At 38.2% G+C, this 12,855-nt stretch overlaps 1 protein-coding gene across 1 annotated transcript in view; it reads left to right on the top strand.

Moving 5' to 3' along the window:
• Positions 1-12,855, top strand: part of dnah7 (dynein, axonemal, heavy chain 7) — an 88,970-nt gene that overhangs the window by 50,491 nt on the left and 25,624 nt on the right. The window contains exons 35-41 of the mRNA XM_056251771.1: positions 306-527; positions 1,380-1,577; positions 10,170-10,325; positions 10,670-10,838; positions 10,940-11,066; positions 11,144-11,363; positions 11,440-12,312. Coding sequence (XP_056107746.1) covers positions 306-527; positions 1,380-1,577; positions 10,170-10,325; positions 10,670-10,838; positions 10,940-11,066; positions 11,144-11,363; positions 11,440-12,312 — 1,965 coding nt within the window. The remainder of the gene's footprint in view (positions 1-305; positions 528-1,379; positions 1,578-10,169; positions 10,326-10,669; positions 10,839-10,939; positions 11,067-11,143; positions 11,364-11,439; positions 12,313-12,855) is intronic.

Genomic DNA, 12,855 nt, shown 5'->3' with positions numbered 1-12,855 from the left:
TATTGATTGTCATTGCTGCAGCAAATTGATCTTAAGGTGGAATTAAGTTTGTAAAGAAATATTTATGAATAATTGATTGGATTAGTAGCTGTGGGAAGGTCAGCAGTGGGTCGTAGAGATTAGACAGCAATTGAGGAAGTAAACATTTATATTATTTATGGAAAAACTCAATATATGATACCTAAAAATGGACTTATCAGACGTTAACAGTAAGATGTTACTGAGCTGTTTGTTTGTCAAAATACACTACTAGCTTTGACTTCTCTTACTGCATGAAAACATACTTTTTCTCTCTTCCTGTATAGGGCATCTTTGTTTTCTGCCTCTTGTGGTCAGTCGGGGCCAGCTGCACTGAGGCTGGACGGGTAAAGTTTGATGGTTTGGTAAAGGAGATGCTGGCAGGTGGGCTCAGTGAGGAGACGCGCACACAACATGGAATCTTGGAGCATGTGGAGCCTCCCGCCAAGCAGCTGACAGTGCCTTTACCCACTGAGGGCACGCTCTATGAATACCGCTTCCTCAAAGAGGTCAGGAAGTTTCTTCAATACATTTGAGTGGATTTGTAGAGAGAAACAGATTGGGCTCTTTTGGGAAGTTTTTTCCTATTCCAATTTCCAATTTCCTATTAACAGCTTACTGATCATTTAAAAAAAAATAAAGAACCATCTAAAAAAATATTTATTGAGGACAAAATGTGATTATCTTCACTTTCCTGCAGCTTCTTATTCCTTCTCAGAGATGTTTCTCAATCTGGCTTTCTACAAAGCAATTGTGCAATTCTAATATTCAGCCTGATTTGGTATTATAAATGCCATCTTGGCTTGATCAATATTTAGAATACATACAAAGTGTAAAACCAACCTCTTAATTTCTGGAGCTTGAGGCATGTGGATTTGATTATTTCTCTTTTTCATCCTGAAATACTAATAAGTAAATCCACTCTCTGCTCAGGAAGCACACTCTCCTCATCCCAAATGAGCTAATCTGTCTTGTTATTTCTTAGAAATCACAAGCTTTATCTCTGTGTAATAAAACTTCAGGCATAACCTGGACTAATTTGTCCATTTCATGCCCCATTAAATGCTGAAAATGTCTTTTATTAGAGATGAAATGGATTATCCATTGCTTATATTACATTTTTCTGCTGTAGATAAAAATTATTTTGTGGTGTATATAAGGCTTCTACAAAGAGTGCATCATGAAATTTTTAAGGGTGCCATGATGGTGGAATTGGAAACACTGCAGCAATAATACACACTGTAGTTTCAGACAGCATTGAAGGACAGAAAAACAAAATTCCAAACCAAAAAGCTAACAAGAATATTTATTGAAATTGTTTTTCATAAAAATGGTTTACATTAGCAATGATACTCTAACAGGGTCCAGGCAGATGGGAGTTGTGGACTGAGGAGCTGAAGGATTTTCCCCCTATCCCCAAAGATGTGCAGTTCAACGAAATAATTGTGCCTACGGAGAACACTATACGCTACACTGCTCTCATGAAGCTGCTCATCACTCATCAGAAGCCCACCGTCTTTGTTGGCCCCACGGGGACTGGCAAGAGCGTCTACATTCTAGTGAGTGTTTCAGTGCAGTTTTTACCACAATGAATACCAGTCTCCCACTATATTTAGAATAGGATTGTCAATCAATTACAGTGGAAATGAAGCAGTCAGTCAAGTTAACATTATTTAGTAAATGGATTTCCAATCTATTCAAAAGTTGTATTACAAACACGATAAATGTAACCATTTAAAAGACAAAAAGATTTTTTGCTATAGCTTTTGTAGCGGGGGCGCCGCCATTTTGCAGTACTACAGCCTGTGACGTCGGTTGGTTGTCTTACCTGAGTTCAACAGATACAACAGTGGAGGACAGATAGTGAAAGATAAAGATAGTTAAAGATGGAAACGGGAAAGCCACAGTGCATCAGAAGACAAAAGGGAGGTCACTATTGCATTGCTCCTGGATGTAAAAATGAGTTTTACAGTGTTAAAGCAAATGACAAAAGAGTCCATTTTCATAAACTGCCGCTGAAACGGAGAACAATACTGCTTCAATTCCTAAAACACATTCAGACAGAAGTCCCACTGCCTCAATATTTCCATAGTTATACTTGGATATAGAATATGTTGCAAAAATGACTGTCAGAAATTAAAATGAACCACAATCATTTTAATTACCCGTTTGTCATTCCACAACATACAGAGATAGTTAAAAGCTAATGCAAATCGCTAAATAAATATTTCTTACCATGACTCCACGTTTACCAATCAGTACTCCATACGATGAATAATCTCCGAATGTTATCCCCAATTCCGTCATCTTCCTTGCCATCATCTTTAAAAAAAAATGTGCATTCCGTGCAATAAAGTTTTTAACCAACTTCACTGCTTGAGTCCTAAATTATTTTTGTTAGCCTATTTTACTTGCCGACAGATATTATGAGTTTATCTATTACTAGTAACGATTACAGCAACTAAACGGACAAATCAAAGACCAGAATCGAAACATTAATAATATTCATTATGGAGCCAACCAACTCTGTGACGTCACAGGTTGTAGTACTCAAAGATGGCGGCGCCCTTGCTACAAAAGTGATAACAAAACATATTTTTTTCATTTAAATGGTTACATTTATCGTGTTATATACCGTTTGATAAATAATTTTTGATTGGAGTGGAAATCCATTTACTAAATAACGACTGACTGCTTTATTTCACCTTTAATACTGTATGTTAATATTTTAACATATTTGTTTTTATATTTAATTGTACTAAATTAACACATTAAATTGGCACTCCTAATTAAAAATATTTTGTGTGTTTGGTAATACACTTTACATTTCCTGCATAATTCTGATTTTGCTGGTTGTGCCATTTAATGAGGAGAGTTTACTGCAATTTAGAATGGTGTAGTGATTAAAACTCAGTTTAGTATTAATCAGTTCACACTTATATAATTCGTACACTTTTTAATGAATTGTGACTCTTCAACAGATTGAAATTCTTTGTATTCATAGGTATACAAAAGTTTTACCTAAGACTAAAACTCATCTGTTGAATTGAGTCTCACCTTCAACAGATCATTTGCTTTCAACAGAATATTCTGTCATCATCTTCCCACAGTCCTGCCACTCGAAACCGAGAATTGTTGCTTGAGACTTTTTGGGAACATAAAAGAAGTTTACTTAAAAGTATGATATATTTAGTCAGCATTTGAACACTTGTCCCCTGCCCACTGACTGAAAACTGTACCTCTGTACTAACATGTCTTACTAAAGCAATAAGCCCCGCAAAGCCGTCTTTTACAGTGAATTTAGAACAGCTAAGGGGCGTTGTAAGGGGCTCCACTCCGCGTCGTGCCTAACAACGCCCCTTAGCTGTTCTAAATTCACTGTAAATCACGGCTTCAAGAGACTTATGGCTTTTATAAAATGGTTACTCAATAAAAATATTCATTTTAATATTTATTTTATTCATAAAATAAACACCAGCAACAAAAAATATAACGTTATAACACATTTATTCCTCCGCCAAGCAATGTAGTTCCAAATAGGTTGCCAAGCAACACATGCAGCAACCAGCAGCAACAAAGAATCACAAACGGCAGTTGCGCGTGCAGTAATATTATGTAATGCGGTCACAGGTGTATGTTTGTTGAGTAATTTACAACTGCTTCAACCAATCAGAATCAAGGACCGGAACTATCTGTTTTATAAACTTACATAAAGGTGTCTTTTGTCTTTTGGTCTTGTTTAATCTCACCTATGACACCAAGTGAGTCAGGACTTCCACTGGTGCCTCTGCTCAAAAAGGAAAAGAAAAAAGAATTAGGTGCACAGCACAACTGTCTCTACCCACAACTGAGCATACAACCTCTTACATGATTTTGTACGTCTGCACACTAAGGGACGACATGTCATCAGATTGTGATAGATGAGTCAATGGTTCGAGACCAACTGTGGCCCACTATACATGCACCCCAACCCCTTTCCACACTCATATTTTGGTCGGTGGTACGGTAAGAAAGTAACTCGACTGAAGATCCATCAGTCAAACAGCCTCATCTGTTACCTGCATCATTATGCTTTTGTTTTAAATATACCTGTGGGATCAATTTAGACATCATATGTTTGAGTAATGAGTAATGTTTGTTTAAAAATTCAAAAAATCAATATAATCTGAATCACCAGTTATTTCAGTAAAATTGATAGGATTATTCATTCTTTATACTCACTTACCCACTCACTTAGGTCCCTCTGCCTCCTCTTTCCTCTTTCTTTTTTTCCACAATTTCCCCTCATGAATCTTTGGCAAAAATTTGAAGGACTCTAAAAGTCTCCATGTTGTGAGCGTGAAATGCCTGCAGGTGCCAATGACTTCATCACCCTCATTTAGCACATGAATATTAAATCATCATTTTTCACACTCTGCCACATGGCTCTTTCACAGAGTTGTAAGGAATGAAAGAGATTGTACGTGTCATGCATAAGTGGAGCAACTCACGTTCTCCTCAAGCTATAATGAATGAGGTCTCTCTGAAATGTGCATAGATTTACATTAATTAGTTGACACATGGCTGATCCATAATAAGGGCTTTTATGTATGTTGTTGATTTTCATCCTTTAGGTTAACTGTTACATTTATTGGGATTTAAAGATATCCATATTGCTTTTTTTTTTAGCTTGTAATAAGTTGTGTATATTATTTTTATTGAGGTTTTCAAACATCAAAAACAAACAAAAAAAAAACAGACAAAAAGACCCTTCATAAAACAGAAATCTGTGCAATGTGTAAAATGAAACAAAAGTACAATAAAAAAAGAAGACATACACAAAGCAACCTCTGTTACAAAGTGTAATCACAATAGTTACATAAAGTGATTATTACAGATCAGGAAAACAAATAATTAGTCCTTCTGATTTGACAAAAAAGTAAAAACTGGTTCCCACATCTTATCGAATTTTGCAGGGTTCCCGGATATGGAGTATCTAATTCTTTCAAGATGTAACGTAGAAGTGAGACCAATTAGCCAGTCAGAAAAGAGGGGTCTAGTATTTTTTTTTCCACAAAAGCAAGATAACTTTCTTAGCTACAGTCACACCATATTGAACTGGTAACAGTACCTTTGGCCTGAGAGCCTGCAATGAGTCTGACCAACCAAGAATTGCTATGAGTGGGTCAGGAAGTAAAGCACAATTGTAGACTTTGGCAAAAAACTGAAAAATTTCTATCCAAAAACTCTGAAATTGTGAACACAACCAAAAAAGGTGTGACAGGGTACCCTCAGCAGCTTTACACTTATCGCATATAGGAGAAACAGAGGGATAGAATTTACTAAGCTTTTCTTTAGAGTAGTGAAGTCTATGTAATACCTTGTACTGAATAAGTTGGTGTCTTGAATTTATAGAACAAGAATAAATAGATGAAAGACATTTGTCCCAGACAGTCTCAGTAACCTGAATCCCTAAATCTTTTTCCCAAGCCTTTTTCTTTAAAAGCATTAACAAAAAGAGATGTAATGCCCTTAGCATCAGGAGAGTTAGAAAATAAATCAAATATTTTACATTCTAAAGGCAAAGTTTCAAAGTGTATAATATTTGTACGAACAAGTTCCTGACTTGAAGATATCTGAAAAAGTGAAAAGAGGGAAGGCCAAATCTTTCGCTGAGCTGAGAAAAGGAGGGAAATGTATTATTAATATACAAATCTTTTATACAGAGAATTCCTTTACCTTGCCATTCCCTAAAAACATTATCTGCAAGAGAGGGTTTAAACGCATTATTATAACAGATAGGAGTAAACAGGGAGGTACTTGGTAGCTTAATTACCTTTCTGATCTGATACCATATTTTGATGGAGTTGTTAAGGATTAAATTAGCTTTGGGAACTTCTTTACTAGGCAATGGTGCCGAAAAAAGCAGAGTAGAAAGAGATGAGTGGATGGCATTTTGTTCTATCGGTAGCCAAGAGGGGGTGTCTACTTGAACAATGCCCGGAAAAGAATCCCGCCAATACATTAATGTTCTGCAGTTCGCTGCCCAGTAGTAATGAAGAAAGTTGGGCAAACCCAAACCCCCCAAGCATTTTGGTTTATACACGTGTGTTTTGGATATACGAGCGACTTTATAACCCCAAATGAAAGGCATACTTATTGAATCAAGAGTTCTGAAGAATGATTTGGGTAAAAAGAAGGGCAAATTTAGAAAGAGATATACAAATCTAGCAAGGATCACCATTTTAATTGCATTAATGCGGCCGATCATTGAAATAGGGAGTGATCTCCATCTTTCTATGTCCTTCTTTAGGTTGTCTAGTAAAGCAAAATAATTTAAACTAAATCCTTTGGATTCTTAGGGACCACCACACCGAGATATTTTATCTTGTCTAAAGTGATTTTAAATGGCAGGCTCTTCATAAAAACTGGATCTATATTATCGCTGACGGGCATAAGTTCACTTTTTTGCCAGTTAACAGAATAACCAGAGAAGCTACTGAATGAGTTTAATAAATCTAACAGAGGAGGAACAGAGCGCTCGGGGTCTGAAAGGTACAAAAGGACATCGTCAGCGTAAAGAGATATGATATGGTCAACCTGACCTATACTTAAGGGCGGAATCTGTTGATGAAGTCTAATGGCTATTGCCAAAGGTTCTATGGCAATGGCAAACAACAGGGGTGAAAGTGGACACCCCTGCCGGGTACCCCTATGCAATTCAAATTGCGGTGATCTATCGAGATTAAAGTCGGCATGAAACGGAAGTTGAGATTGTCATTTTTTCCTTGTTGTGACGTATATCCGAGTGAAATGGCTTCTGAAATTAGAAAAAAATGTAGGGCGGGGCTTGATTTCGTCCTTCGGGAATTGATTGGATCGTTGGAGGTTGGGCGTTGCAAACAAAATGGAGGCAGATTTGAATGCCAGTTTACATTCAGTTGTGGAGGATTTCTCTCCACCGGACTCCCCACCGTTACCCTCCCATGAAGGATTTTTTATTGAGGAGCCCGGCGACAAGAACGAGCAGCTAAATTTTCTGGCAGGAATCAGCCCATATTTATACGAGCAGGTTCTCTGAGAGGCGGTGCACCGATAGCCGCACCCTCATCGGCTCTGGCCGCGCCCTTTCGCCATGGCACGTGACCGAAAGAGAAGAGAGGTCGTTTCGAGGGGGGAGGGAAGGGTAATGTATAGGGATGGGAATCGAAAACCGGTTCCACTCGAGAACCGGTTCTAAATTTTACGATCCATCGATATTGTATGCCCTCGACGTTAACGAGTCCTCTTATCGATGCTCCTGCTCTGTCCCTTTTGTCCTTTATCAAGCACCATAGCACCGCGTCCAAAGCTAATCTTTGTCCTGCAAAGTCTTATTTGATCAGTGAGTAAAATTGTCTCTCTCTGGTAATGTAGATGAACCGCTGCGCTTGTGACAGGGCGCATGTTAAACTGATCGAGCAGAGAGAGAGAGAGAGAGAGAGAGAGAGAGAGCGAGAGAGCCCCGGTCGCGCGCACGCACTCTCTCTCTTCGGAGCAAGGCGAAAGTAGGCTTCACCGTCTCAAAACTAAGCGCTGTCTTCCTCTCTCCCTCGCACATATTAATCAAAATAAACGACACGATGGTAAGGTAGGGAGACTAAAGTTTTTTGTGGAGCATTCGGAGATTTGTTTTTCCTGAATTGCCGCTGGGTGTGAATTGTGCTAAAATACGTTGCCTTATCTTCTCTGAAAAGTGTTCCGCACATTCAGCTGACATAATCACACTTCAAATAAACGAAAAAAACGATCCAGTGATGAAATGTTTTCTGTGATGACACACATCTTGTGGGATGTCCCAACTGCCGGGATAATCACACAACGAGCACACGTCCGATAATGACACGTCCAATTCGCGAACTAATTACTCATTTGAACCGATTCGTTTTAATGAATGGTTAAAACAAATGATCTTTCCAACACTGAACTCACGGGGCGTTTAATCGGTGTATAACTAATCGGTAACACTTTACAATAAGGTTCCATTTATTACATAAAAAGTACAGTTTGCTTAGTCAAGTGTAAGCTTTAAAACAAATAAAACAACTTGTTTTTTCCCCCGAAAAAGACTACTTTTTCCCTCACAGTGCTATCAGGAATCGATAAGAGAATCGTTAAAGAATTGGATCGATAAGCAGAATCGTTAGTGGCATTGATATTGATAAAATCTTATCAATTCCCATCCCTAGTAATGTATTTGATTAAAGATTAGAAGGGTACATGAATTTTAAAAAAATAATGAAGTGCACAGATAAATCATTTATAATAAACACTACAATATTACATATAAAAAGAAGATTTGTCAAATTTGATTTCATGCCGACTTAACACTGAAGCGCAAGGATGGTGATACAACATGCTAACCCAGGAAGAAAACCTATCGCCTAAATTAAATTCTTTAATAGTGGTTAAGATGTAGTTCCTCTCAACTTGATCAAAAGCTTTTTCTGCATCTACTGTGATAATTGCCAATTTAGAGTGGGAGTTTAGCTTAGAATAGATTATATTTAGGAAACGTCTAACATTAAAAAAGGAAAATCTTTTTGGGATATAGCCAACTTGGTCGGGGTGAATAATAGTTGAAATACATTTGTTTAATCTTGTTGGCAAAATTTTAGTGAACACTTTTAAATCCATATTGAGAAGAGAAATTGGACGAAAAGAAGACACGTCAGCCTCATCCTTGCCTTTCTTAAGAAGTAAAGAGATATTGGCGGAGTATAGAGAAGAGGGAAATTTCTGCTTAATGAAAGAATGATTGAACATCCGTAACATAAGGGGTACAATTTTATCTACATATTTCTTATAAAATTCAAAGCTGAAGCCATCAGGACCAGGGGACTTCCCGTTAGGAAAGGCATTAATCGCGTCCATTATCTCTTGAATTGTAATATCAGAATTCAAGATTTCCTGGTCCGCTTCACTTAATTGAGGGAGGGAAAGCGAACGAAGAAAATCCGAAATAGCCTCAGATGATACAGAAGTCTTAGATTCGTACAAGTCTGCAAAAAATTCCATAAAGCGTTTATTGATATCCTTTGGATTAGTCAATATTTTACCATCCTTATCAGCTATACTATGAATTGATCTACTGGCATAAGAGCCCCCCAACTGACGGGCTAATAATTTATCTGGTTTATCCCCAATCTCAAAATGCTTCTGCTTAATTTTTAATAACATCTTATTCACCTGGTCTGACATGATCTTATTATATTCAAATTTAAGTGACCTGATGTTATTTAGAACACAAGAGTCAGTGGTATCCCTATATAGTTTTTCCAATTGGGCAAGGCGAGCATCTATCTCTACCAGGCGTTTCTGTCTAAGTTTCTTTACTGCTGACTCATAAGAAATTATGTGTCCCCTCATCACAACTTTAAAAGTTTCCCATAACACAGAGTCAGAAACATCTCCTTTATCGTTGATCTCTATAAACTCTGTCAACGAATCCAAAATATGCTGACTAAATTTCTCATCTGAAAGGAGGCAAGTATTAAATCTCCAATTATAACTTGGCTTTGCCCAGCCGAAATCAAAAGATACCGTAACAGCAGAATGATCAGAGATCAGTATATTATGATACTTGGATGAGGAGACATTAGATAATAATTTAGAGTCTATAAAAAAAAATCTATTCTAGAATATGACTTGTGAACATGGGAAAAGAATGAGTACTCCTTATCAGCCGGATGTTGTAGCCTCCAGATATCAACAACATCCAGTGACTCGGAAATATGTTTAATGACTGAGGTAGAATTGAGAGAAGTATCTGAAAGGACAGGACATTTGTCCAGAACGGGGTCCAATCGCCACCCACTATAAAGTGAATATAGGTTTGAGAGGGTAGAAGATTAAATACTTTACGAAAGAAAGCTGGGTCGTCATAATTAGGGGCATAGCTTGTAATAAGTTGTTATATGAGACACACACATAATTATGTCAGGTGCAAAAGTTATATTAAACCATTTCCTAGACTAATTTACTTATAGCATCTTTTATAATGGTAGTGTCAGGCTAAGCATAGAAAGACTGTTTTCTTATCACTTCTAACACAGGTTGAAAGTGTTCATGAAAACACGCATGCAACATCTGTGCTAACTAGAGCTAATTAAGTGTCTCTAAATCCCCCACAGGACTTTTTGCTGAATCGTCTGGAGAAGGATGTGTACAGTCCTCTGTTGATCAACTTCTCAGCCCAAACAACAGCAGCGCAGACTCAAAACATTATTATGTCTAAACTTGATAAGAGAAGGAAAGGAGTGTTTGGTCCTCCCCTGGGAAAGAAAATGGTATACTTTAAGCATCTTTTTATTACCCTTTTTGTCACTGGAGAGGATATGATTAAATCTCAGTCAATTTTTACTAAGCAATTCTTTAAAATCCATTTATGACTATAGTTTGTGACTAAAAGTCTGACTGTAACTTGAAAATTAGTTCTTAATTTCCTCTAAATTAAATGAGAAAAAAATGTGTTCCTGATTCACAAGTTCACCTGTATTTAAAATGGCATATTTAAAATGGCACATTATCTTCCAACATTCAAAATGACATTGACATTAGTGTTAAAAACATTTTAGTCCTGTCATTTTTTAATTATTTTGACTTTAATTTGCCTTTTGATTACTTTGATCAGGTGGTGTTTGTGGATGATGTGAACATGCCAGCAAGAGAGACCTATGGAGCCCAGCCTCCAGTGGAGCTCTTACGGCAGTGGCTCGACCATTGGAACTGGTATGACATGAAGGACTGTTCCATGATCAGCTTAGTGGACATCCAAATCATGTGTGCCATGGGTCCGCCTGGTGAGTTCATGTCACTTATAAACTGTATGCTAATACCGATGTTTTGGACAGTGTATACTGGTCTGCTTTAAATTATTTGACATGTCCATTGTCATGTGCAGGTGGAGGTCGGAACCCTGTGACTCCTCGCTTTTTACGCCACTTCAACACTGTGACCATTAATGAATTTGATGAAAAAACCATGTTCACTATCTTCTCAAAAATTCTGGACTGGCACTTAACCATAAGGTAATGGTGCTTCATACCAATGTGAGTAATAAATAAATTCAATTTTTAATGCATTTGCTGTTTTTACCTGCTTTCAGATTTCCATTTCCCAAACCGTTCGCCAGCGTCACCTCTCAGATCATCAATGCCACCATGTCTGTGTACCAGGAGGCCACTAAAAACCTCCTGCCAACCCCAACTAAGTCCCACTACCTCTTCAACCTTCGAGATTTTTCACGCGTCATCCAGGGGATCTGCTTATCACGGCCGGAGACTGCAGACGACCCTATGGCCATCAAACGCTTATGGGTGCATGAGGTAACTGCAAACACAGTTTTATAGGCCATATCATAGTAAGAAAGCTAAACTAATGTTGAAATATCCTCTCATGCAGGTTCTGAGGGTGTATTATGACCGCTTAGTGCATCCGTCTGATTGTGCATGGATGGTGGGCTTCCTGCAGGAAGTTTCTAAGTCTCATCTGAAAGAAGACTTCCATCAGCTCTTCAAGCATTTGGACAGTGATGCAGATGGGCTTGTAACCGAAGATGACCTTCGGAGCCTCATGTTCTGTGATTTTCACGACCCCAAGGGTGAGGACCGCAACTACCGGGAGGTGGGTAACCCCGAGAAGCTCCGTCAGGTGGTGGAGACCCATCTTGAAGAGTACAACAATATAAGCAAGGCTCCCATGAATCTTGTACTTTTCCGGTTCGCCATCGAACACGTTTGTCGCATCTCCCGAATTCTCAAACAGCCCCGTGGTCATGCTCTCTTAGTGGGAGTCGGAGGGAGCGGCCGTCAGTCGTTGACGCGCTTGGCCGCCCATATGGCTGAAGCCGAACTCTTCCAGGTGGAGATCTCGAAGAGTTATGGGGTTGCAGAGTGGCGTGATGACCTCAAACTCATCATGCAAAAATCGACATCTGGGGAAACTCACGGAGTCTTCCTTTTCACCGACACCCAGATTAAGTTGGAGTCATTTTTGGAGGATGTGAGTAACTTGTTAAACACTGGTGAGGTTCCCAATCTCTTTGCCGTAGATGAGAAGCAGGAGATTTGTGAGCGCATGCGTGTCTTGGACCGTCAGCGTGAACGTGATAAGCAGACGGACGGCAGCCCACTGTCTCTTTTTAACATGTTTTTGGAGCGCTGTCGCAGCCAGTTGCACGTGGTACTGGCCATGAGTCCTATTGGTGACACCTTCAGAAGCCGCCTGAGACGTTTCCCGGCTCTCATTAACTGCTGCACTATTGACTGGTTTCAGGTTGGTGTCAATGTAAAGTATGTAAAGTGTTATTTTAGTGTAATTGATTTGCTATTTTAGTTTTTATACATATTTAAATTTGTATACATATTCATATTTTAAAGAGTAATTTTATTTATTTATTATATATTTAAATATGTATAGTCACTCACCTTTAGTTTTATAGCGCTTTATACAGTAGAAATTGTGGTTGCACTTTATTTTACAATGTACACTTGTACCATATCTTCCTTACTTACCTAAGATAGTACTGGGTATTTAGTTACTAAGGTAACTAAATGGGTTAAGGTTAGATTTAGGGGTAGGTTCAGGGTTAGTACGTAGTTATTACCCAGTTACTGTATTTACTATAATAAGTACATAGTATGTACAGTACATGCGGAACATGACTGTAAAATAAAGTGCTACTGAAATTGCTTCAAAGCAGCTTAACAGATTTAAACAGGAAAGTAACAGAATTAATGATGCGTGCAAACTTCATCAAATATGAGATAAAATCTGCGATATGAGATAAAAGTGTAATGAATCCTTATGTTCCAAAAG

Source organism: Rhinichthys klamathensis, unplaced genomic scaffold (genome assembly GCF_029890125.1).
Source record: "Rhinichthys klamathensis goyatoka isolate OS25496 unplaced genomic scaffold, OSU_Roscu_1.1 h1tg000090l_1, whole genome shotgun sequence".
In the NCBI taxonomy this organism is placed as follows: Eukaryota; Metazoa; Chordata; class Actinopteri; order Cypriniformes; family Leuciscidae; genus Rhinichthys; species Rhinichthys klamathensis.
This window is presented reverse-complemented; position numbering and strand designations above follow the sequence as displayed.